The 27557-nt window shown below is 42.5% G+C and overlaps 4 protein-coding genes across 4 annotated transcripts in view; 3 read left to right on the top strand and 1 right to left on the bottom strand.

Moving 5' to 3' along the window:
- LOC134212914 (thioester-containing protein 1 allele S3-like) overlaps positions 1 to 2777 on the top strand; it is a 31134-nt gene extending 28357 nt beyond the window's left edge. Inside the window, 4 exon segments of the mRNA XM_062691245.1 lie at positions 1122 to 2386; positions 2445 to 2598; positions 2658 to 2687; positions 2690 to 2777. Coding sequence (XP_062547229.1) covers positions 1122 to 2386; positions 2445 to 2598; positions 2658 to 2687; positions 2690 to 2760 — 1520 coding nt within the window. The 3' untranslated portion in view covers positions 2761 to 2777.
- LOC134212916 (chondroitin sulfate proteoglycan 4) overlaps positions 1 to 27557 on the top strand; it is a 212408-nt gene that overhangs the window by 102142 nt on the left and 82709 nt on the right. The window lies entirely within an intron of this gene.
- On the top strand, positions 13940 to 15823 carry LOC134217069 (UDP-glycosyltransferase UGT5-like). Its single transcript, XM_062695826.1, has 2 exons — positions 13940 to 14243; positions 14307 to 15823. Exons 1-2 carry the CDS (start codon positions 14009 to 14011, stop codon positions 15623 to 15625), a joined length of 1554 nt encoding a protein of 517 aa, XP_062551810.1. The 5' UTR covers positions 13940 to 14008; the 3' UTR covers positions 15626 to 15823.
- LOC134210034 (uncharacterized) lies at positions 18437 to 19497 on the bottom strand. The gene is made up of 2 exons (XM_062686058.1): positions 19378 to 19497; positions 18437 to 19312 (listed from the first exon to the last, which is right to left on the bottom strand). The coding sequence occupies exons 1-2, from the start codon at positions 19495 to 19497 to the stop codon at positions 18437 to 18439; spliced, it is 996 nt and encodes a 331-aa protein (XP_062542042.1).

Below are 27557 nucleotides of genomic sequence, written 5' to 3'. Positions count from 1 at the left end.
TGCTACCGCCACCTTTGGATCACCTCACGCTCGTTTGTAAGAAGGTTCCCGCTTATGTCCTTACACAAGTCGGGCTGTGGCACGTGTCCCTTACGTGAACGGTTCAACTTCTCATAGAACTTTCGTGCGTTATTAGCGCGGTACAGTTCCTCTATCTCTTCACGGTCTCGATCTTCCTGCTGGCGCTTTTTCCTCCAGAAAATCGAGTTTTGTCTGTTCCGCGCCCGTTTGTATCGCGCCTCGTTCGCCCTCGTGCGGTGTTGCAGAAATCTCGCCCATGCTGCATTCTTCTCCTCAACTAACTGCTCACATTCGCCGTCATACCAGTCGTTTCTCTGATCCGGAGCCACCGTGCCTAGTGCAGCGGTTGCGGTGCTTCCAATGGCGGATCGAATATCTCTCCAGCCATCTTCAAGAGATGCTGCGCCTAGCTGCTTCCGTTGGGAGTGCTCCTTCCAGCTGCTGCGCGTTGTCTTGGGCTAGTCTACCGTCTTGTAGCCGCCCAATGTTTAGCCGCGGCGGACGCCTCCGACGCGTGTTGATCACCGTCGAGAGTTTTGAGCGCAGACATACTGCAACGAGGTAGTGGTCGGATTCAACATTCGCACAGCGGTAAGTGCATACGTTCGTGATGTCGGAGAAGAATTTACCGTCGATTAGAACGTGGTCGATTTGGTTTTCCGTGTGGCCTTGTGGATATTCTCGCGTTGATTGGCTGCCACCCAATCACGCGTTGGCGCATCTTTCCCAGCACTATGAAGCCGGTTCCCAGCTCGTTGGTGGTGCCACAGCTTTGGTAGAAGGTAGCCGCTTGATGCCTGCTTTTCCACACTTTCTGTCCTGCCCAGCAGATTTCCTGCAGCGCTACGACATCGAAGCTGCGGGGATGTAATTCATCGTCATAATTATCCTGTCGCAATCATTGTGATATGTAGTACACTTAATATAATCTTATAATAATTTAGTAAGAGAGGGATTGCGGTTGGGTAACTGGCTGCTTCAAGTGTTCGGCTCATATGCGACAAACAAGTTCTATGCGTTATAATATTTTTACATATGCACTTAAAAATTCCCATCATGTTTTGCTAATAGTTTTTTTTCTTTCTTTTCTATATTTCCAGCTGATATTCTGGGAAAAGCCATTGATAATCTTGACGGTTTGATCCGGAAACCGTCTGGTTGCGGAGAACAGAATATGCTCCATTTTGTGCCCAATATCGTCGTGCTGGACTATCTTACTGAAACCAATACGGTGGCTGAAAATATCAGAGGTAAAGCGATCGATTTCCTTAGCAGTGGATATCAGAATCAGCTCCGGTATAGGCGCAAGGATGGTGCCTTCAGTGTTTGGGGAGAATCTCATAAAGGCAGTACATTTTTAACGGCTTTTGTGGCAAAATCGCTGAAAATTGCAGCCAAGTATATTGATGTGAAAAAGGAATATGTTGATGATGCTTTTAGTTGGTTGTTGAAACAACAAACCTCAGATGGTCGGTTCCCTGAAACGGGACAAGTATTTCATGCCGATATGCAAGGAGGTCTTAGATCGAACAGCTTCGCTCTTACTGCCTATGTTTTGATCGCATTTGCAGGAGACGATGAAGTGTTTAAACGCTACCGATCTCAGTTGACTAGAACATCAAACTATTTGGCAAGCAATCTCGAACAAATGAATGACCCATACGATTTATCATTAGCCACTTATGGATTGATGTTGGCCAAACATCAGAGGCGCAAAGATTTTCTTGATAAATTAGTTGAAGTATCAATATTTAATACTAATGATACCGAGCGATACTGGGACAGAACGCCAGTAGCAGTTGAAGTCGCTGGATATGCTTTACTGTCTTACATAGCGGACGATAGGTTATTGGATGCCACCCCCATCATGCGATGGCTTAACAGGCAGCGTTATGGCCTTGGAGGCTATCCCGGAACACAGGACACATTTGTTGGCCTGAAGGCACTGGCAACATTTGCTGCAAAGGCATCCGGAGGTAAAAACAATTATCGCGTTAATATATATCACGACCCGAATCGCCGTATAACATTCGACGTAGATAGACACACTGCCATGAGCATACAAGAGGTGGACATTCCCAATAATATTCGAAAAATGAAGTTGGAATTCGAGGGCATCGGAAATGGTGTCTTCCAAGTGGCATACCAGTACTACTGGAATATACAAATGGCTAAGCCCAGTTTTGATATAACAATTGATATGCTCAACACGACCACTGAGCACGTGCAACAATTGGACGTGTGCGTAAGATATAAGCCCAAGGAAGCCTATCAGCTTTCAAATATGGCTATAGTAGAAATCTTCTTACCCAGTGGGCTAGTTGCAGATGCAGATGCGATTATGGACCAAACTGGAAGAATTGAAGTAAATCATAAACCGAATTTTAAACGAAAGATTTTATTAATGCATTTATTTGTTATAGAAAATCGAAAGACGTTTCTCAGATACATCGATTGCAGTGTATTATGTCAACTTAACTCCAGTGTACGACTGCTTTCGAGTAACTGCTTACCGTCGATACAAAATTGCTCTGCATTTACCAGCTTACATCAAAGTGTACGACTATTATAACGATGGTAAGTTAGTTATATGTGATTTGAATGGAAGGTAATGTTTTACGCTATTTTGCTTTCAGAGCGTTTCGCCATTGCACAATACTCAGGAAAGTGCTGCAACTCTGCGATATTTGTGAGGATGAAGACTGTGAAACATTGTCTTGTGAAAACAGTGTGAAATAGACAGTAATAAAATTATATTTTCACGGAATACAGTGTTCGAGCCAATCGAAAGAAAATTCCCAAATTGTGTAATTTGGTTATCAAGCGTGTTCAGTATTGTGACTGTACCGGTTTTGGGCATTACTTTTAATTTGGTAAGTTTTGCGCATGAATTCCTTATTTCCTGTTGAAACTGATCTGTTATTTTAGGAAAATATGTATTTTCAAGGGTTAATCAAATTGAGCTTTACGTTGAATTAATCGAGTCGACTTTTTATCCAGTTTTTTGTGTGTAATGTTTTTGACAAACTTGAAACAAAATTAGTATTCCTTTCCATTCAAGCTTTTTCATGACTACCGGTATTACGTGTTAGGGTAAGACGGTATAATGCGCCTCACATGGCCAAAACGCCCCACTTTGATTTCTAAAACAACTACAACTAACTAAAAGTCAAAATTAATTGGTACCTTAAAAATATTTGTAAAACCACCATCTGTCGGGATTCTTTTACAATGTAATTAAATGAAACTGACAAACAATAAATCAATTTCAACTTTTTTTTTGTTTACCGTGATGTGCCCTAATTTCGCGCGCGCCCTAACTTCGCGCATTATAAAATCATTTATTTTTTTCAATTTTTAGGTACCAGTCAAAATTGAAAAATCTGGAGGATTACAAAATATCATTGTTATTGAATGTTTTTCACGAAAAAGTTTGAAAAACAAACTTGGTTTAGTACACCAAATAAAATTATTTCAATTTGATCCTCCCATCGACCGCCATATTTGCATGTGCTTAGCACAGCGACGAAGAACATGACTCAAGTAAACAAATGATTTTACTGTACAAAATTGGCTACTTTTTGGAAATATTTGTATCCATTATGCTCTGTTGGATATGTTTATTCATCATTACTATTGAAAAGTGTAAAGTTTTATGTATTTTTGGTTTATTTAGACTTTCGCTTTGTGCGCGAAATTAGGTATATGAGAGTAATTATGGTGCCTAATTTCGTTTATTGTTGTTGCGTAGTTTCATTAGCAACATTATAATGAAACAAAAGCAATATAATACACAGGACAGTTTTACACTGAATAGAACCCATACGCTTTTTATCTAATTTTCAGGCGGATAACCACCGACATCGACTAATGTTGACTTGAAAAATCTTATAGATTAGTGCCTGCAATAGCTATCAAAGCCGATGTGTAAAATGACGCTAAAATGAGCGATGTATAAAATGATGCTAAACTTAAGATAAAACTATAGCAGCTTTTTGGATAATGTATATAATATTGAAGTTGTCTTGTATAAAACACATATTTGAAACCATATTGAAGATGTTCTATGTAAGAGATAGCGGAATTTAAGACTTTCTTTCATGACGTCTCGAAAATTGAAACTTTTTTTATACACCAGCTAAACATTGATCATACAATGCCTTTTTTCTAAAAATATGGTTTATATTTCAGAAGCAAACGATATTTTAGGAATTATGACTTGTGTCAACTAAAATTCATTAAGTAAAATCAGAGTAAAGCTCCAGGGTCGAAATATAGGCACATACCATTTCGACTAAAAAATGGGTCACTGACGGCTGTCTGATACCGTTATCTGCATATTTTGAACAATGGCTGCATGCTTCTACTGGTTAATTGATTATATTTCATCAAACCAATAACGATATTCAATTCCAAACGTGAGCGAAGTTAGGATCACTTTTGCGCGAAATTAGGAACTATCCTATTTTCTTGCACGAAATAAAGAGCATACAACGGTCTCGGATTTATATCCCAATTTTTTTTTAATAGCAGCAAAATTTGCAAGTAACATTTTTTTTTGAAGCCTAGAATCTTTCTACTACGTGATGCAGTATCAAATGTTTCCAAATGGCGACTACGTGTTTTTTAATGAACGTTTTAACTTTGTCAGATCTTAAGTGCGCGAAATTAGGGTGCTACACGGAATTTTTTTTCTCTTTTTTTTCATTTTTTTCGTCACTCCACCATCACACCCGTTCTCAGCAACGTTCGTCACAAAACTGGCTACCTTCAAACTCACTGAAGTTCTCCAGAGGGTTACTCTCTTCGCTCGAATAGCATAATGGATCTTAACATCTCGCGTTCACGGACATTCAATGTGTTTTGCTTACATTCTAATAATTTGTCGCACACATTTTGAAATATGAAAAACTTTATTACTAGGTGCTACATGTATGACACGATTGGATTCAGCTAATATTGTCTTGGACAGTACATTGCAACTAATTTAAAGTTATTGTTATATTCCCTACACCATCCTATGTGAATACGGGAGTATTTTTGTTTTACGTAATAAAAATAATAGAAAAATACAAAAAAGCTACAGTTTTGATGTAACTTTCAATGTTTGTTTGCTTAACATTCTGGAGCGACGCTAGCATACTGTGCGTAAAACTTGCACTGGAACACTCAGTTGGGCAACTAAAAAACTTTTCTCAGTGGTTAATCTTCTATCTTCTATATAATAAAAATGAAATGGTCTGTGTTCGTATCCGCATAACTCGAAAACGGCTGGAGGGATTTTCTTCATTCCTTAAGCAAATACGTTCGATATTGTTTCCGACGGGTTTATATGATATTTATTTTTACGAAAATCAAGACTTAAGTTTCCCCCCCCCTAGAATTTTTGCTACTTCGCATAAGTATTGCACATATCTAGATGTCTGAGCTTAACTACAGATAATAAATTTTATCCATCCTCTTTCTTTTCAAATCTGTTGAATCTATTTTTGGTTTTAGGTTTTTTGAATTTCGAATAATTTAGGACCAATTTACGTTTTGTAAATTCCCTCTAATGCAACGTACACACCAGTCAAGCAGTTTGACGAACATTGACTCCGCCCCCAAGAAAACGCTTCGATTGCTGCTTTGTTTGAACGTGTGTGAAGTTGTTCGAACAACCATTTGACAGTTGGCGGCTCGGTTGGAAAAAATTAAAACGGTTTGATTTTTGGTTTGAGTTGTCGGGGTGGAGTCAAGGTTCGCCGAACATGTTTGAGCATTTCTAGTGAAGTTGCACAAACCCCCATGAATGTTTTGATGGTTGGTGCTCAAGTTGGCGCTTCGGTCGTTCGTGTGTGATATTGTTGGTCGAATAAATTGATAGTTCGTACCGCTGTTGGTAAAACTAGATGGATGTTTGAATAAATGAGAGGTGGAGTCAATGTTGGTCAAACTGCTTGACCGTGTGTACGTTCCATAAAACAGCGGTCCCCAGCATGCTTACTATCTAGGGCCGCATAGCAATTTTGAACTATTGAAGCGGGCCGCAGTACATTTGCATGATTTGTTATTCATTTCATGAAAAAAAAATGTTCAGCTTAATCCGAATGATTTTAAACCCTCTCCCGCCCATGGTATCTGTAGTCCACCATAAAATTGTGCACCTTCTATCCTTCGTCGAATTGTTTCAACAACATAAAGCAATGTTTGGCACATCTTTATGGTTCCATTAGGCTGCAAATATAATCAATTTTGGGTACTAATAATTAAACTATTGAAAACAATCAATTAACTATTGATTTACAATCAAAAGCTTTTTTTTTAATTTTCCAACAATTTTAGCTATGCCAAATAACTTTTGTTCTAGCATTTTTTCAAAGATGATTCCTTCTTATTAAAATCTTTTATATTATTATCTTTAAAATGTTTTGTTCTACAGACACAATCCACGCACTTCTACACCAAGGGACCAAAATTTCAAACTAAAAATTAGGATCCAATATCTGTAGGACAGGAAAACATACATATTGAATTACAAGAAAAACATTTCTTCCACTGAAAAATGTTTTCGGAACATTGTTTAATAGCCAATCAAAGTAGCAGACTTTTAGTATAAACCCAGATTAATCCACCTACAGTGAGATTTTGACCCTTCCTCAATTATAAGGAAATTTTTTCCAGACTCCAGTATTTAAAACGAGATAAAACTACTCAGCTTCCCACGGCGATTTACCATGAAAGTGACAAAATAATTGCCTACCCAAAGGCGGATCTCATGGGTTGAGTGACAACTCAACGAATGATAACGTTCTGTACCTCATGCTGCCTGTCTATAAGACGCTCGTCGAATTGAATAACTATTGCGACATGGTCAATAACTGTCGTAACGCTGGTTGCATATATTGTACTCGCAATTTCCAGAGACCTCGATAATAATTAATCCAGAACTAACTAAATCAGTCATTGATCTGAGCGAAACTCAATAGCGTTCAATAATAACATATATTTCGCCTTATGGATGCCTAATTTGGTAAAACTAAACTTGTTAAATACCTTAAAAATGAGCGAGATTTTTATGGTAGTAAATTTCAGAATTTGCACACATACGCACACATACATGCATACAAGTGATCTATTAGTGTCTCAAAACATGCTCACATTTGCTATCTAGCTTCCACTGAAGAAATTTTTGAAACCCCTTTCAATTTTTACGTTTTTGATTTTCTGAGAAGATTTTTTTGTACATGCTTCTATATGTTCCTCAATTAATATCATTTGTTTCTTTGAAACAAATCAGAAAAATAGGCATAATTCCATATCACATCATTTGTTATAATTATATTTTCAATTTCAATGTGAATTTGTTTCAAATATCATACATTTTATTTAATAATTCACGAGATTTCTTGATAGATTGATACATAACACACCTGCGTAACGCATACAAAAAGACTCCCTAATATTTTTTTTACAAATGTGCTCTATCGCACCAATTTGGGTGAAAAGGTATTAATGAATACGTAATTAAATACAGTTTGTAATGATCTTTTTGTGTGCATATTGTATTGCTTCGAAAATTTTAGTTTACATGAAATATTTGTACTTTAAAAACAGTGACATTGACATGGTGTCGCGTTACGAAAATGTACTGAAAATCACAGAACGATGATCATTGATGCATGCCAATAGAAAGATAAGACTTGGCTTCGATTCAATCGACCAGCGTAAGTTAGAAATTTGACTTTGAAGAGACTAAATTGGGGGTGTCCAAAATGTGTACATTTGGGGGTCCAAAATATGTTGCACTATCTAAAACGAAGAATATTTTCATTTCGGAAAATGGTAAATTTCACTGACTTATCGATAACTGAAGCTCATTTCGAATTTCTATTTCATAAATAAGACTTTCATCTTTGAAATGATGTCATTTCCGCCCATATCGAACCTGTATTTCAATGGATATAAGCATATATTGGGATGCACTTCCTCTAGGGGTCCAAAATAGGACAGTTACCCAGCCTCCAGAACAATCAACAAGAGAGTACGGACCGGAACCATCGGCGAAGACCACTGCGACGAAAAGGGACTAGCGATTGGAAACTCGGTTCGTGGAACTGCAAATCTCTCAACTTCATCGAGAGCACACGCATACTCGCCGATGTGCTCAAGGACCGTGGATTCGGCATCGTAGCGCTGCAGGAGGTTTGTTGGAAGGGATCAATGGTGCGAACGTTTAGAGGTAATCATACCATCTACCAGAGCTGCGGCAGCACACACGAGCTGGGAACAGCTTTCATAGTGATGGGCGACATGCAAAGGCGCGTGATCGGGTGGTGGCCGATCAACGAGAGAATGTGCAGGTTGAGGATCAAAGGCCGGTTCTTCAACTTCAGCATAATCAACGTCCATAGCCCACACTCCGGAAGCACTGATGATGATAAGGACGCATTCTACGCGCAGCTGGAACGTGAGTACGACAGCTGCCCAAGCCACGACGTCAAAATCATCATAGGAGATTTGAACGCTCAGGTTGGCCAAGAGGAGGAGTTTAGACCGACTATTGGAAAGTTCAGCGCTCACCGGCTGACGAACGAAAACGGCCTACGACTAATTGATTTCGCCGCCTCCAAGAATATGGCCATTCGCATCAGCCTCCCGTATCGGTACACCTGGAGATCGCCACTGCAGACAGAATCACAAATCGACCACGTTCTGATTGATGGACGGCACTTCTCCGACGTTATCGACGTCAGGACATATCGTGGCGCTAACATCGACTCTGACCACTATCTGGTGATGGTTAAACTACGCCCAAAACTATCCGTCATCAACAATGTTCGGTACCGACGACCGCCGCGGTACGACCTAGAGCGACTGAAGCAACCTGATGTCGCCACTGCATACGCGCAGCATCTCGAGGCAGCGTTGCCGGAAGAGGGTGAGCTCGATGGGGCCCCTCTTGAGGACTGCTGGAATACAGTCAAAGCAGTCATTAACGACGCAGCGGAGAACAACGTCGGGTATATGGGTCGAAGTCGACGGAACGATTGGTTCGACGAAGAGTGCAGACAGATTCTGGAGGAGAAGGACGCAGCGCGGGCGGTCGCGCTGCAGCAAGGTACCCGGCAGAACGTGGAACGTTATAGACGGAAGCGGAGACAGCAGACCCGCCTTTGTCAGGAGAAGAAACGCCGCCTGGAAGAAGCGGAGTGCGAGGAGATGGAACAGCTGTGCCGTTCTCAAGAAACACGCAAGTTCTACCAGAAGCTCAACGCATCCCGCAAAGGCTTCGTGCCGCGAGCCGAAATGTGCCGGGATAAGGATGGGAGCATCTTGACGGACGAACGTGTGGTGATCGAAAGGTGGAAGCAGCACTACGAGGAACATCTTTTTTTTTTTTTTTTTTTTTTTTTTACAAGGGAGAATGCATTTACACACTAACCCAGTACACGTGCATTGTAGTTGCCAAACTACCACACGGAAGTGTACTGGAGTGTCGGACTCGACCATACCGGTAATACCGACTAAACTCCCTTGGGCTCCACCATCGTTTCCCCCAGGAACTACCTCGCAGTACTACTTCTGGGGGGACGGCAGTACTAAGCGTACTCACTCATTATCGCTCACACAGGCACTCGTCCCACGCGAGACTGACTCGCACCCCATTCACTCCATTTGAGTCTTACTTGGATGCTCTCCCGGACGCTCCGCTGCCATGCCTCGAGGTGTCAATAGCGGTAACTGCCTGGGCCTACAGATATTGCGCTACGACACTCTGCCTCAGCACGAGCAGATCAATCACACCACTGCCGAAGCAGACCATACGCTACCCTGCCGAAGCAGGGACACTCCCCATGCACCACATGTGCACAACTGTAGGTGTGTGGGTACAACCCACTGCTACCCTGCCGCCGAAGCAGCTTCTCCAAAGACCATTCGCTCCATGTGACCCTTTTTCAGGTGCTCACTCTAACACTCCACTGCAATGCCTCGAGGTGTCGATGGGATACCTCGACTCCTGCCTCAGCATGTGCAGTCCATACTCAGACTTCTGCTGCGCTTTGAGGTGACAATAGCGGCGGAGACACGCTATGACACTCCTGCCTCAGCACAACCAGATCACTCACTCCCTGCCGAAGCAGCTCACGCGCTACCCTACCGAAGTAGGTACACTCCACAACTTATTCTAACACTCCACTGCCATGCCTCGAGGTGTCGATAGCGGTAGCTACGCTACGACGACACCTTACCTTAGCATGTGCAGTCCATACTCAGACTTCTGCTGCGCTTCGAGGCTGCCATAGCGGCGGCGACTCGCTATGACACTCCTGCCTCAGCACAAACAGATCACTCACTCCCTGCCGAAGCAGCTCACGCACTACCCTACCGAAGTAGGGACACTCCACATGCCAGTTGGCACTCCCTCCCTGGGCTTGTGCTTTTGAAGCGGCACACAGTCGCTTTGATAGAGTCCGCTTACGGGCACTTGTGGTTTTTTGGGAGGGATTTTAGCAGAGCCCACTGCTAAATCCCACCACGCCCTAGGCAGTTCTCCCTGACTCGCAGACAGCTGGGGAGGGGTCGTCAAGCCCTTGGACATGGTCCCTGCTGCCCCCACGAGGAACATCTGAATGGCGCTGAGAGTACAGGCAGTGAAAGTCAAGGCAGCGGAGGAGATGACTACGTCAGTTCAGCGGACGATGGAAGCCAACCAGCCCCCACCTTGAGGGAAGTTAAGGATGCCATTCAACAGCTAAAGACCAATAAAGCAGCTGGTAAGGATGGTATCGGAGCTGAGCTCATCAAGATGGGCCCGGAAAAGCTGGCCACTTGCCTGCACAAACTGATAGTCAGAATCTGGGAAAACGAACAGCTACCGGAGGAGTGGAAGGAAGTTATATGCCCCATCTACAAGAAAGGCGACAAACTGGAGTGTGAGAACTTTCGAGCGATCACCATCCTTAATGCCGCCTACAAAGTGATATCCCAGATCATCTTCCGTCGTCTGTCACCATTAGTGAACGAGTTCGTGGGAAGTTATCAAGCCGGCTTCGTTGACGGCCGCTCGACAACGGACCAGATCTTTACTGTACGGCAAATCCTTCAAAAATGCCGTGAATACCAGGTCCCAACGCACCATCTGTTCGTTGATTTCAAGGCGGCATACGACAGTATAGACCGCCTAGAGCTATGGAAAATTATGGACGAGAACAGCTTCCTGGAAAGCTTACCAGACTGATCAAAGCAACGGTGGATGGTGTGCAAACTGTGTGAAGATCTCGGGCGAACACTCAAGTTCGTTCGAATCGCGCCGGGGACTAAGACAAGATGATGGACGTTCGTGCCTGTTGTTCAACATTGCGCTAGAAGGTGTCATGCGGAGAGCCGGTGTAACAGCCGGGGTACGATTTTCAACAGATCCAGTCAATTTATTTGTTTCGCGGATGACATGGACATTGTCGGCCGAACATTTGCAAAGGTGGCAGAACTGTACACCCGCCTGAAACGTGAAAACGTGAAGCAACAAAAGTTGGACTGGTGGTGAATGCGTCAAAGACAAAGTACATGCTTGTGGGCGGAACCGAGCGCGACAGGGCCCGCCTGGGAAGCAGTGTTACGATAGACGGGGATACCTTCGAGGTGGTCGAGGAATTCGTCTACCTCGGATCCTTGCTAACGGCTGACAACAACGTTAGTCGTGAAATACGAAGGCGCATCATCTGTGGAAGTCGGGCCTACTACGGGCTCCAGAAGAAACTGCGGTCGAAAAGATTCGCCTCCGCACCAAATGTGTCATGTACAAGACGTTAATAAGACCGGTAGTCCTCTACGGACATGAAACATGGACAATGCTCGAGGAGGACTTGCAAGCACTCGGAGTATTCGAGAGACGAGTGCTTAGGACCATCTTTGGCGGTGTACAAGAAGACGGTGTGTGGCGGCGAAGAATGAACCATGAGCTCGCCCAGCTCTACGGCGAACCCAGTATCCAGAAGGTAGCTAAAGCCGGAAGGGTACGATGGGCAGGGCATGTTGCAAGAATGCCGGACAACAACCCTGCAAAGATGGTGTTCGCTTCCGATCCGGCAGGTACGAGACGACGTGGAGCGCAGCGAGCGAGATGGGCAGACCAGGTGCAGAACGACTTGGCGAGCGTGGGGCGTATTCGAGGATGGAGAGATGCGGCCTCGAACCGTGTATTGTGGCGTCAAATTGTTGATTCAGTGTTATCTGTATAGATGTAGACTAAATAAATGAAAATGAAACCCAGCCTATTTCCAAAATGCGCGGTAAGCGATCATTATCCTTTTCTGTTGTAGTTTGGGACAAACGCTAGTTGCGATTCAAGTTTGTCCCAACATATATAAGAGAGGACAATGTTGTTACCATTGGCAAAGTGTTATAACGTTTATACTTCTCAAGTTTTTAAGTCGCAACAGTCACCAAACGGCGCATTTTATTATTATCTCAAACTTTCCAAAAATGATAAAATAAAAAAAATCACGATGAAAAAATATGTTTTAAAAAGGTTGTCGGTATAAAACTCTATAAATTGCCTTATAAAGGTACTATTATTAAAATGCGCTAAAAACACATTTTTTGCCACTGTGTAATGGAGCGAATTAAATTACGTCATCGATAAAAGAATTTTTATCGATTATTTTTCTTCAACTAAATTGTCTTGTTTCACCTACGGGATTGTACTGATGCTGTTGCTATGTTAGTTTATAAAATAAGCTAAACTTTTATCTTAACAATCAATTTATTGTTATCAGTTTGTCACTGCAATGGATATTGCTTTAGTAGATCGGTTGATTCGATGGTAATTTTCAACATATGTATTCGTAAACCATACGCATGACGGCAATTATATTTCGACTACAACTAATTGATTTAGTTGCTGTAGAGTTGATAAATTTATTCTTTTTCTTTGTTAGCATTACATCCCTCACTGCGACATTGCTGCCTCCCAGCATAGTGTTCGTTAAGCAATTAATCAGTTAATCACTGCGAGGTTCCTAAGACGAGTTATCGTGTTTGGATTCGTATATCAAGTGACTAAAACAACTTTTAATAATTTCCTAGGTCAAACCGAGGAAGACCGGTTGCGAAAAAAAAATCACATTACTGAGGACTTATAAATATAAAATGAAATATAAAAATTAGGCTGAACCGGGAATTGTACTCGACTGTCTTCCGCATTAACTTTGCTTTCTACCGGTGTATCTGACCGCCATAGACTTGGGAAGGCACATCAATTAGTTACGTAAGGCAAAATTTTGTCATTTTGAACCTCCTTGTATAACACTTTTTGTATCAAGCATATGAACATGTTGGGCTTAAGCGAAGTGTGATGATAACATTACGTAATGTACGGATATTCCCTTACATAAGTTTCATTGGACATTCAGAATAATATACAATCTGAGCAGACAACAAACATTTGCTTATTAAACTTCAAGTGTCGTTATCTTTTTGACTTTTTTGAATAACTAATTTGTACTGAAAGGCTATAATTTCACATTAACAGTATTTCTTTATTGGAATATTTTAGCACCTCTCTCTCTCAGTGACGCTTCTTCGTAACATGAAGGCAATGTCACAAAATTATGGAAACGATCCTCCTTCAATCAATCGTTGCACGACAGTTTTGAAACATCTACACTCTACAGGTGTGTTAAAAAACTTAAGAATAACTGTTGGCTAGCAACTGATTTCAAATTTGTTTTGAATTTGTGCAGACATTTGCACAATCATAAACAGTCAGTATACATACACATAACCGACATGAAAGATACTATTCCTACTAGTTGAATTAATGAAGATCACTATGACTTGGCAAATCGTCGCTCTGGGAGCGCTGTTTGATTAAATTGTCCAATTGTGATTGAGCTGATGCAATTCAACGCCTTTTTTTTTTGTTAGGAAGAAGCTCTTCAAATCTCAATCATTCAGTAAGCCAGTCGACTATCAGATAGAGTGGTTGTTGCTCAGAATCAGCACAATGCGTCTGCTTTTGCTATCACTGACACTGCTGGTGTCAGCTGTGCACAGCTATAAGGTGCTATTTCTTGTACCGTTTCCTGGACCAAGCCATTGGTTGATGCTGAAACATTTCATTCGAGAGCTGACCGAACGGGGAAACGAGGTGACGTGCATCACGAGCTTTAAATTCGGCGAAACGATTCATAACTATACCGAGGTTTTAATTGATCCGGCCTATCCCATTCGTGACAAATGTAAGCTAGGTACTATTATTTATATCTCAAACATTAATTAACTCGTATTATTTAAACTTTCAGTTCCAGTTTCAACCTTTTTTGAATCGAAAAGCTATAGCAATGATTTCAAAAATTTATTCTTCTATTGGAAAATGGGAATAGAAACAAGTCGTCATGGCTTAGAGAGTCGAAATGTCCAAACATTTTTGAAGAGAGAGGACTTACATTTCGATTTGATAGTTTCAGAACAGTTCTTCCAGGAAAGCTGGCTCATGTTTGCCTACAAGTTTAACGCACCTATAGTCACGATTAGCACTTACGGCTATTCTGACTTTATGGATCGTGCTATGGGCCTTATAACTCCGTGGTCGGTTGTGCCTCACATGCTGCTGGATTATGAAGATAATATGAACTTTTTCCAACGTTCTTATAATTTATTTATATCTACGTTTGATTACGTCGTCCGAGAATACTACTACCTTCCAAAGCAGAACGAAATTGTGAAAAAGTGTTTTGGTGATCTGAATCAACAACGGGGTTCGTTGCCATCTGTGCAGTCCTTGGAGAAATACATTTCTGTTATTCTCGTTAATAGTCATCCTTTTTTGGCCAAGCCACGACCTTCCAAGGTTGGTCTTGTAAACGTTGCAGGTGCTCATATTCGTGCAAACAAACCACTCCCTGGTGATCTGAAACAATTCATGGATGGAGCTGAGCATGGAGTAATTTATTTTTCGCTTGGTGCGTACCTCCAAAGTTCGCTAATACCCATCGAAAAGCGCAACGCATTGCTGAGGGTGTTTTCAAAACTAAAGCAACGAGTTGTATGGAAGTTTGAAACGAATAACCTGGATAATGTACCAACCAACGTTATGATTCGCAATTGGGCACCGCAGAATGATATTCTGGCCCATAAGAACGTGATCCTATTTATTTCGCACGGCGGTCAATTTGGAACATTTGAGTCGATGCACCATGGGGTCCCAACGCTGTTTATGCCATTCTACGGAGATCAACACAGAAATGCAATCCGAGCCGTTCGCAGTGGGTACGCGCGAAAAACTCTATTCGTTGACTTGACCGAGGAAACGTTTATGAGTGAGATAAGCCAAATGGTCAATGGAAAGAAGTACTACAAACGAGCGAAAGAAATCTCCACCTTGTTCCGGGATACAATTGTGGATCCGATGAACGAATCAATGTTCTGGATGGACTATGTGGTTCGCCACAACGGTGCTGCCCATCTGAAGTCAAGTGCGGTTAATCTCTCAGTAGTGCAATATTTGTTGCTGGATGTACTTGGTCTTGTGGTGCTTTTAATTTTAATGGTGATCGGTGTCGTAAGATTGTTCTGCTGTTCGCAAGTGAGAAAGGCCAGTATAAAGCAAAAAAAGCATTGAACTAATATGATAACTTAAGGTGCTAGAAAAATGTTATGTAAGGAGAAATTCTTAGTGAATCAGCAGCACGTACGTTTCGTGTGTATTATTAAACGATAGCATATTATTACCAAAATGTGGTTGTGTTCTGTGGTAGCCAATGTAAATTATCTTTTCTTATAGCTGTGATTGGAAATAAATGCCTTTTGTTTGAATTGATTCAGCCTCGATTTATTATTTTTATTCATTTGAACCAATCAGCGAAATTCATACATAGCCTTGTGTTTGAGTTCTCCCTCAAACACACACGACGCGACTGTCGCGACTCTTTCGCTGGGTCGCTGCATGCAAGGTTTCATATCAACGCAACAGAGAATCGTAGTCGCACAGCGACAGTTGCGTCGTGTGTGTTTGAATGTATCAACGCGTATGCTTTAACATTTCCGTGTTGATTATGCAAGGAGGTGCTTGGTAGACTGTAGACAGTATAGTGCCGTGCAAAGGCGTTTTGTTTGGCTAAATCCAAGCAATATGTTTTTTTTTATTGATTTTAGGTACAGAAAATATCAAATTTGTTTTCACTTATACTGATCTAGTGTCAAACTAGAAGGAAGCGATCTAAAAGCATCACTCAAGCTCAAGGGAAAAGGGCGAATGTCGCAAGAAAGAGTTCTCGTCGTCGACTTCCCCTCTTTAAAAGAAGAGTCTAGTAGTGGATTTGATTATGCGGTTTATCTTCTCAGCATGTAAGTTCAAATTGTTTTCTATCCCTCTGAGGTAGTGCAGCGCAATCTTATTTTCTGCCTGCCACGTTTATTGAAAAAGGAAAGTAGGCGAAGAGAACTCTTTCTTGTATCGGTTGTATTTACAGTCGAGGATATTAGTCATTGTTGGGGGACGGTTCGACGGTTAAATGTACTTCCCTACGTTGTGCACCTCCTGGCAGTAATCCTTGATTACGCTAGATAGCCTTTCCTTTTTTGTCTATATCCATTCCATTTCTAGGAATTTGGACACCCAGTCCTTTGAGGCACTTCCTTTCTTCCACCAGTAAAAGTCCGTATCACAATTCCGTTAAACAAAACTGAACAATTTATTGGGAAACTGATAAACCAAATCTATTATTTTTTTTTACAGGAAACTCGCGCGCGCATATATTTGAGGTCTATATATTTTGGCTATCGGTAATAATTTAGACGTTTATATCATCGGAGGGCAGGGGACAAATTCGGTTTACTGCACGCTTGTATGTCCCTTCCCTAGTAACATTTTGGTTTTATACTGGTTATACTGATCTGGGAGGGCGTTCATGGGGGACCCGATCAAGAAATGGGCTGGTGTCAAGGCATTGATATCGGTGGGGTCATCCGATAATGGGGCTAGAGGTCTTGAGTTCAGGGCTGCGGCGATTTGCACGAGCAGGGTGGAGAAGTTTTCATGGGTAAGTTGGCTGAGGATTACCTTCTTCAAAGCAGTTTTTGCGGATCAAACAGCTGCTTCCCACAATCCTCCGAAATTGGGAGCACGGGGCGGGATGAAGTGCCACTCAATTCCATGTTGTGCAAGTTCTGATTCAATCGGCTGCTGACCGATTTTGCTGTTTAAACTGTTATACAATTCATGCAATTCGTGTTTCGCTCCTTGAAAATTGGTGGCATTGTCGGAGTGTATCTCGCTTGGGATTCCGTGGTGCCCAATGAACCTCCGAAGAGCAGAAATAAAACATGCTGTTGAAAGGTCCGTAACGAGCTCCAAATGGATCGCTTTCGTGGTGAAACATACGAATACCGCGATGTAAACCTTCGGTGGGGCTGCTCGACGATGAGGAAGTGTCAGGAAAAAAGGGCCACAGTAGTCCACGCCGGTTACCAGAAACGCCCTAGCGGGGCGGACTCTCGTAGATGGCAGCTGTCCCATTGGCTGCTCAATTGGCTTTGGGTTGAAACGGAAACAGCGATGGCATTTTCTCAGAACGACTATTTTGCCGCGAATCAGCCAAAATTCTTGTCTCATTGCGGCTAAAGTTGCTTGGTGTCCACCATGGTATTCACCAATGAGGCAATACTCAATGATCAAGCGGGTGAAAGCATGCGATTGAGGAAGAACTGCCGGATGTTTGACGGTGTAATCCTCAAGAGAGTAACGGAGGCGGCCACCTACTCTAACAATGCTTTCATTATCGATGAACGGACACAAAAGCTTCAAAGGTGATTTGGAAGGTACTTGATGCCTCCTTTTCAAGGAAATTATTTCCTCAGCGAAACATTCCTCTTGCACTAAGCGAACCAGCTTGTTTTTGGATGCGTTAATCTCCTGTGCAGTTAGGAATAGTGATGTGTTCCGGTGATTTGACTGCTGACAATTGGACAAAAACCGTAAACAGAATGCTACTAATCTGACTAAAGGAAGGAATGATGAACGAAGCGAGAAAAGGAAGCTCGGCTCCTTAGCTGCCACATTACCTGAGGCCACGATACGAGGTTCTAGTTCCACTTCAGTTGGGATCAGGTCGGCGGATTCGACCATCCATTTTGACGGTGCCATGGATGCCCGTATGTCGCCGTCTGAATGATGGAAACACGATTTGCGACGAAGGTTTTCCACGTGTTAGGGGGAGCCTTCATCCAATGCAAAACAACGGTTGAATCGGATCAGAAAAACGCATTAATTGAATCCAAAAAAGAGCTTTAGCCACCGTCTGGAACAGAGAAGCAGCAACCTTCGCAGCACACAGTTCCAGTCTCGGTATAGTTAACCTTTTCAGTGGTGCGACCCTAGATTTCGATGCGAGTAGCTCGATTCGTACGTTTCCGCGTCCATCCACAGAACGAACTATAGACATGCACCGTATGCTAGATCCGAGGCGTCGGCGAAACAGTGTAGCTGCACATCAACGTAATCTTCAACGAAAGCGAATCTGGGGATGCTGAATTCGGTCAACTTGGATAAACGGCGATGGAAATCCACCCATTTATGCTCTAGTTGTGTTGGGACAGGTGCATCCCATACGGAATGCAGCAGCGCCAACTGCTGCATGATTATTTTTGCGGTTACCACCACAGGCGATATCAATCCGAGAGGGTCGAAAAGCCTTGCTATAGCGGACAAAATTCGCCTCCTAGTCCATTCGCCTTCTTCATTCTCAATATTGAATATGAACCGAAGTTGGTCCACCTTCGGTGCCCAAGTAATTCCAAGCGTTTTAACCTTCTCATCAGGGCTCAAGTCAAAGGTTATTGTGAGGCTTGTTCCCAGTTGATCCTCTGGAACTCCAGCCAAGACTTCGGGATGATTTGAGCACCATTTACGAATGGGAAATCCTCCTTTGACCATTAACGATGTTAGATCTTCTCTGAGGTTAGTGGCTTCGATGATACTTGCAGCCCCTCCAATATAATCGTCCACATAAAAATCCTTATCTACCGCTACGCTTGCTGGTGAACCTTCCACTCCTTCATCTACTGCTAACTGTTGTAGAGCCCGTGTTGCAAGGAATGACGATGGCTTAAGCCCGTATGTTACAGTAAGCAACTCGTACACACCGAATGGATCTTCCTTAGAGAACCGGAATAAAATTCTGAGGCGAAGAGTATCCTTGACATCATGAAGTACCTGCCTATACATCTTCTCCACGTCTCCAACAAGCGCCACTTCATACTTGCGGAAGCGAATGAGCAGGTTGAGCAGATGGTCTTGAATTACCGGTCTCTTCAACAAGACATCATTGAGGGAATAACACGCACTTTTGTTGTCGTACTCGACTCCTTAAGTACCGCATGGTGTGGCAAGTAGAAGACCTTATATTGATATAGCCCTTCCATTCCACTGTCCTCTTCTTGCAACTGCCTATCCGTCACCTTTCGCATGTGACCCATGTCCAAGTAATCTCTCATAAAGGCGTGGTACTGTTCCTTCCAAATCCAATCCAAATCCAATCCAAATCCAATCCAAATCCAATCCAAATCCAATCCAAATCCAATCCAAATCCAATCCAAATCCAATCCAAATCCAATCCAAATCCAATCCAAATCCAATCCAAATCCAATCCAAATCCAATCCAAACCAATCCAAACCAATCCAAACCAATCCAAACCAATCCAAACCAATCCAAACCAATCCCAAACCAATCCAAACCAACCCAAACCAATCCAAACCAATCCAAACCAATCCAAACCAATCCAAACCAATCCAAACCAATCCAAACCAATCCAAACCAATCCAAACCAATCCAAACCAACCAATCCAACCAACCAAACCAATCCAAACCAATCCAAACCAATCCAAACCAATCCAAACCAATCCAACCAATCCAAACCAATCCAAACCAATCCAAACCAATCCAAACCAATCCAAACCAATCCAAACCAACCAAACCAATCCAAACCAACCCAAACCAATCCAAACCAATCCAAACCAACCAAACCAATCCAAACCAATCCAAACCAATCCAAACCAATCCAAACCAATCCAAACCAATCCAAACCAATCCAAACCAATCCAAACCAATCCAAACCAACCAAACCAATCCAAACCAATCCAAACCAACCAAACCAATCCAAACCAATCCAAACCAATCCAAACCAATCCAAACCAATCCAAACCAATCCAAACCAATCCAAACCAATCCAAACCAACCAAACCAATCCAAACCAATCCAAACCAATCCAAACCAATCCAAACCAATCCAAACCAATCCAAACCAACCAAACCAATCCAAACCAATCCAAACCAATCCAAACCAATCCAAACCAATCCAAACCAATCCAAACCAATCCAAACCAATCCAACCAATCCAAACCAATCCAAACCAATCCAAACCAACCAAACCAATCCAAACCAATCCAAACCAATCCAAACCAATCCAAACCAATCCAAACCAATCCAAACCAATCCAAACCAATCCAAACCAATCCAAACCAATCCAAACCAATCCAAACCAATCCAAACCAATCCAAACCAATCCAAACCAATCCAAACCAATCCAAACCAATCCAAACCAATCCAAACCAACCCAAACCAATCCAAACCAATCCAAACCAATCCAAACCAATCCAAACCAATCCAAACCAATCCAAACCAATCCAAACCAACCAAACCAATCCAAACCAACCAAACCAATCCAAACCAATCCAAACCAACCAAACCAATCCAAACCAATCCAAACCAATCCAAACCAACCAAACCAATCCAAACCAATCCAAACCAATCCAAACCAATCCAAACCAACCAAACCAACCAAACCAATCCAAACCAACCAAACCAATCCAAATCCAACCAAACCAATCCAAACCAATCCCAAACCAATCCAAACCAATCCAAACCAATCCAAACCAACCAAACCAATCCAAACCAATCCAAACCAATCCAAACCAATCCAAACCAATCCAAACCAATCCAAACCAATCCAAACCAATCCAAACCAATCCCAAACCAATCCAAACCAATCCAAACCAATCCAAACCAATCCAAACCAATCCAAACCAATCCAAACCAATCCAAACCAATCCAAACCAACCAAACCAATCCAAACCAACCAAACCAATCCAAACCAACCAAACCAATCCAAACCAACCAAACCAACCAAACCAACCCAAACCAATCCAAACCAATCCAAACCAACCAAACCAATCCAAACCAATCCAAACCAATCCAAACCAATCCAAACCAACCAAACCAACCAAACCAATCCAAACCAATCCAAACCAACCAAACCAATCCAAACCAATCCAAACCAACCCAAACCAATCCAAACCAACCAAACCAATCCAAACCAATCCAAACCAACCAAACCAATCCAAACCAATCCAAACCAAACAAACCAATCCAAACCAATCCAAACCAATCCAAACCAATCCAAACCAATCCAAACCAATCCAAACCAACCAAACCAATCCCAAACCAATCCAAACCAATCCAAACCAATCCAAACCAATCCAAACCAATCCAAACCAATCCAAACCAATCCAAACCAATCCAAACCAACCAAACCAATCCAAACCAATCCAAACCAATCCCAAACCAATCCAAACCAATCCAAACCAATCCAAACCAATCCAAACCAACCAAACCAACCAAACCAATCCAAACCAATCCAAACCAATCCAAACCAATCCAAACCAACCAAACCAATCCAAACCAACCAAACCAACCAAACCAATCCAACCAATCCAAACCAATCCAAACCAACCAAACCAATCCAAACCAACCAAACCAATCCAAACCAATCCAAACCAATCCAAACCAATCCAAACCAATCCAAACCAATCCAAACCAATCCAAACCAATCCAAACCAACCAAACCAATCCAAACCAATCCAACCAAACCAATCCAAACCAACCAAACCAATCCAACCAACCAAACCAATCCAAACCAATCCAAACCAATCCAAACCAATCCAAACCAATCCAAACCAATCCAAACCAATCCCAAACCAATCCAAACCAATCCAAACCAATCCAAACCAATCCAAACCAATCCAAACCAATCCAAACCAACCAAACCAATCCAAACCAATCCAAACCAATCCAAACCAATCCAAACCAATCCAAACCAATCCAAACCAATCCAAACCAATCCAAACCAATCCAAACCAACCAAACCAATCCAAACCAACCAAACCAATCCAAACCAATCCAAACCAATCCAAACCAATCCAAACCAATCCAAACCAATCCAAACCAATCCAAACCAATCCAAACCAACCAAACCAACCAAACCAATCCAAACCAACCAAACCAACCAAACCAATCCAAACCAATCCAAACCAATCCAAACCAATCCAAACCAAATCCAACCAATCCAAACCAATCCAAACCAATCCAAACCAATCCAAACCAATCCAAACCAATCCAAACCAATCCAAACCAATCCAAACCAATCCAAACCAATCCAAACCAATCCAAACCAACCAAACCAATCCAAACCAATCCAAACCAATCCAACCAATCCAAACCAATCCAAACCAACCAAACCAATCCAAACCAACCAAACCAATCCAAGTCCAATCCAAACCAAACCAATCCAAACCGATCCAAACCAATCCAAACCAATCCAACCAATCCAAACCAAACCAAACCAATCCAAACCAAACCAATCCAAACCAAATCCAAACCAATCCAAACCAACCAAACCAATCCAAACCAATCCCAAACCAATCCAAACCAATCCAACCAATCCAAACCAACCAAACCAATCCCAAACCAACCAAACCAATCCAAACCAATCCAAACCAATCCAAACCAATCCAAACCAATCCAAACCAACCAAACCAATCCAAACCAATCCAAACCAATCCAAACCAATCCAAACCAATCCAAACCAACCAAACCAATCCCAAACCAATCCAAACCAATCCAAACCAATCCAAACCAATCCAAACCAACCAAACCAACCAAACCAATCCAAACCAATCCAACCAATCCAAACCAATCCAAACCAATCCAAACCAATCCAAAGCCAACCAAACCAATCCAAACCAATCCAAACCAATCCAAACCAATCCAAACCAACCAAACCAATCCAACCAATCCAAACCAATCCAAACCAATCCAAACCAACCAAACCAATCCAAACCAACCAAACCAATCCAACCAAACCAATCCAAACCAATCCAAACCAACCAAACCAACCAAACCAATCCAAACCAACCAAACCAATCCAAACCAATCCAAACCAATCCAACCAACCAAACCAATCCAAACCAATCCAAACCAACCAAACCAATCCAAACCAATCCAAACCAATCCAAATCCAATCCAAATCCAATCCAAATCCAATCCAAATCCAATCCAAATCCAATCCAAATCCAATCCAAATCCAATCCAAATCCAATCCAAATACGATTTTTAATTCATTTCAAATTCATTCCAAATTTATTCCAAATTCATTCCAAATCCAATCCAAATTCGTAAATTTAATCCAACTTTAATCCAATTCGAATTTCCGAATAGCTTTGTGAAATCCAGTAGCCTTATCAATTTGGCAAATTCCTAGATATCTGATCCTACAGGAAAAGTTTCGAACAGTGCAGCATTGAATATTTCTCCATTTCTCTCAGATTTCGTTAAATCATAGCTCAACTGGTAGTCTCATGTGCACTAACGCCGCCAAGTGAGATTTTCTAGAGCGTAAACCATTTTCCGTTGGTCTTCCATACGCACCTTGTAGTTTCATAAACTGCAATACATTTTCCACCGGTCTTCCAGACGCATATTGTGATTTTGCAACCACAAACCGATTTCCTAATTCTTCCACAAACCATTTTTCCAGAGGTCTTTCAGACGCACCACCACAAACGCACAAACCATATATCACACGATGCAGCTTGCGAGATTGCGAGCATGAAGCCAGTCGGGGCTGGTCATCCGGGAAGACGAGGAGTGTTTCGAGCTACGTGGGGCCAGAGAAATCCGCGAACGTACCAGGGTGACTTCGGTTGCCAGATGGCAGCGCGAGTGGGATAACTCTTCTAAAGTTAGGTGGACCCACCGGCTGATACCTAACATATCGAACTGGGTGGAGAGACCCCATGGGGAAGTTCACTTCCATCTGACACAATTCCTGTCAGGCCATGGCTGCTTCCGGCAGTACATCCAGCTACAGGTTTGGGCACGCGGAAACTGCAGTGCACATACTGTTCGTATGTCCTCGTTTCGACGTCGAAAGAAGAGCTATGCCAGACGTTTGCGGTCGGGACACAACCCCGGATACCCTTATCCAGAGGATGTGCCAAGCGGTGGAGAAGTGAAACGCAGTTTCGACTGCAACCACTCAGATTGCCTGCAGCATGCAGAGAATCTGGCGCGTGGTTTGGGCCAATAACCCAAATTTGAGTAAAATGACTTTTCTGGCACTAGGTAGTTTGCCTTTAATCCCATGTAAAAAATTTACCCAAAGCTGAGTTTAATTTATCCAAAGCGAACCTTAATCAACCCAAAATAGAGAAGGGTTGTAGCGTAGAACTGTTGGTACCTATCGCTATCGACACCTCGAGGCATGGCAGAGGAGAGTAGAGTAAGCATCCAAGTCAGCCTCACGTGGCATGTTAGAGGTGAGCACCCAAGTCAGACTCACATGGTATGTTAAGGGCGAGCACCCAAGTCAGCCTCGCATGGCATGTCAGAAGTGAGAACCTAAGTTAGTCTCAGTTTGGTGTGCTAGAGCATTAATCAGGTGATAGCCCAAGTAACATTTTAAGTTTTATTCGGCTCTAAGAATGGTTTTCAAGATCAATTTATAAGATCTAACAATAAAACCGAGTAATACACGGCAACCTTCTGATCACCACTATAAGAGTAAGATATTGCCAAGTGGCCCTCTCCAGATAACCACTATAAACCTATTATAAGAGCATTTAGAAACCCTTTTTAAACCACCCGCAAAAAAGGGAATTTGGCTGCGGCAGCTGTCAAAATGTTGCTTTAAAAAAGAGAAACAAATCTTTGCAGAAAAATAATAACAAAATGGATTGTTGATGAAAATTATGATGATGACAACAAAATAATATTTTATTTCAGGTTGTTTTTTCGATTCAGTACCATTGAAAAGAAGTGCGCTTCCGATTTTACGGTCAAATGTCGTGAAAAAAATAAGTTTGAACACCACGCGCCGGCCAGATAACGATAACGATTTATCGGAAAAAGTATGACAAGCGGTTAAAATTTCGTTAAATCATGCATTTCAGTGATATATTTCACTGACTGCGAAATGCTTCTCCGTTGTCAATATGGCCATCATGGAATTTGATCAGAAAAATTTTGCTTTTATAAAACACCGTCATAAACTCTTTAGGGGCCCTCCTTAGCCGTGCGGTAAGGCGCGCGGCTACAAAAGCAAGACCATGCTGAGGATGGCTGGGTTCGATTCCCAGTGCCGGTCTAGGCAATTTTCGGATTGGAATAGTCTCGACTTCCCTGGGCATAAAAGTATCATCGTGCTAGCCTCATGATATACGAATGCAAAATGGTAATCTGGCTTAGAAACCTCGCAGTTAATAGCTGTGGAAGTGCTTAATGAACACTAAGCTGCGAGGCGGCTCTGTCCCAGTGTGGGGATGTAATGCCAATAAGAAGAAGAAGTCATAAACTCTTCGCAATACAAACATTCTTATGGGGGTAATTCATTTGACCACATTATGACCAAAAATTGTAGCTTTATTCGAGCGTTGAAAATTGGATTTATTACGATCTTCATCACTATCATAGATCTGTTCATATGGTCAATAGGCATTTGACGTTTGAAGCTTTTTTCAGCAGATTTATGGGAGGTTTATTGATAGCAATAAGAGCGCCAATAAAACTGAGCTTGGTGATTGCTGTCATAAGTCCGCAATAAGAATTAGATAAATCCAAAAAGCATGGAAATTGTTACTTGGGAGGGTAAGCATCCAAGTTAGTCTCACATGGTGCTTAAAGGATGAGCACCCAAGCTAGACTCACATGGTACGTCAGTGGTGAGCATCCAAGCAAGACTCATACGGTGCTCAGAAAGAGTGTCAGGGTGTGTCAGAGGGTATGTTAGAGAGAGCACCCAGATAAGTCATACGGGAAGAGTGCCTGTATGAGCGTGAATGAGCGAGTACATCAAGTACTGCCTATCCCCCAGAAGTAATGCCGGGAGGCAGATTCTGGGGGAACCAGGGTATTAGTAGAGATGGTATCTCAAGTAACCTTCCGTTGCTTGGGTGGGTTTAGTGGGTCCGGCGTTCCGTTAACCCCACTCTCTGAGTGAAAATTTCTGGTGTCTGTGTGCAGATTTGCCTTCGTCCCTCTACATAAAAAAAGAAGTCACTCATTCCTTCACTGACAGCCGGATCACACTAATTTCTTAGCAGTCACACTGACCACACGCATCATGCGAGGGTTACTTGTGTGCTCGCCCATATATTCGATCCCTTACTTGTAATACCCTTAGCTCCAAATCGCTTGCACCACTTGTGCGCCACACTCATGACATAGAATCAGCTCCGTGCGGATATTACTTGTTATACCCCCATCTCCCTTATGTCTCCACTTTGGGCACGATCTGTGCCCAACGCTCACCTACTCGGGCCTGGATACGGTTATCTCCCAGGTACCTTGCAGGAGGTACCCACCCTGATATTTCGTAGCCCAGATAGTCCTCTATCAGTGTGGTGGTTATCCCGTCCTGCAACAGAGTGGAACATTCTGCCTTACATGTATTCTATTTCTGAAGTACCACAGAAGCATCAACCTCCCGACACTCCTGCCAGGCATAGCGAGACTTTCGTGTCCCCTAATTCTGATGTGCCGCAGAGGTATCTGCCCCCCCGACACTCCTGCCAGGTATAGCGAGACTTAACTCATTCACTACGACCCTGCATACCATGCGAGGCTTAATGCTCACCCATACATTCGGTCCCTCACTCTGTGGGGGTGTTACATGTAATACCCCAAGTTCCTTTCGCTTGCACAACATGTGCACCACTTGGTGGTGTGCAGGCACCACCCGCTGCCAGTCACTTGCCGCCAAAGCAGCCCATACTCTGTGGAACCTCCAGAAGGCTCTGTTAACTACCTGGCTAATTGTTTCACTCTCAGGCCATTCATCCACTTGGCACGGGTCATCTGACACCTTGGTATTCGGGGTTAGGAACGACATATTGTCAGCTTTAGTGTTTACCGAACCTGGCGATATGATCGGATTTACACCGTTACGCACTACTTCAGAGTATCCTTATGTCACCAGCTTTTATAAAGTAATCCTCAACCGCTTTTCTGGCAACAAGTCACATCCGAAAGGTAGTTAAGTCTTGTTGATCGCTATTAAATTTTATAACGATTGGTCATTGCGTTCAAAAGTTATAAAGAAAATGGTGAACTAAACTAAGGCAGTATCACTCCAAAGTAACATTTCAAGTTTTATTCCGCTCTAGGAATGGTTTTCAAGATCGAATTAGAAGAGCTAACATTAAAACCCACTACTAAAGGACAA

The sequence above is a fragment of the Armigeres subalbatus genome, chromosome 2 (assembly GCF_024139115.2).
Source record: "Armigeres subalbatus isolate Guangzhou_Male chromosome 2, GZ_Asu_2, whole genome shotgun sequence".
Lineage (NCBI taxonomy): Eukaryota > Metazoa > Arthropoda > Insecta > Diptera > Culicidae > Armigeres > Armigeres subalbatus.
This window is presented reverse-complemented; position numbering and strand designations above follow the sequence as displayed.

Coding starts and splice junctions, on each gene's coding strand:
- LOC134210034 (XM_062686058.1), bottom strand. CDS start 19,497: ATGAGAGATTACTTGGACATGGGTCACATGCGAAAGGTGACGGATAGG. Junction 19,313..19,377: donor TCTACTTGCCACACCATGCG/GTACTTAAGGAG, acceptor GTCTTGTTGAAG/AGACCGGTAATTCAAGACCA.
- LOC134217069 (XM_062695826.1), top strand. CDS start 14,009: ATGCGTCTGCTTTTGCTATCACTGACACTGCTGGTGTCAGCTGTGCAC. Junction 14,244..14,306: donor CTATCCCATTCGTGACAAAT/GTAAGCTAGGTA, acceptor TTAAACTTTCAG/TTCCAGTTTCAACCTTTTTT.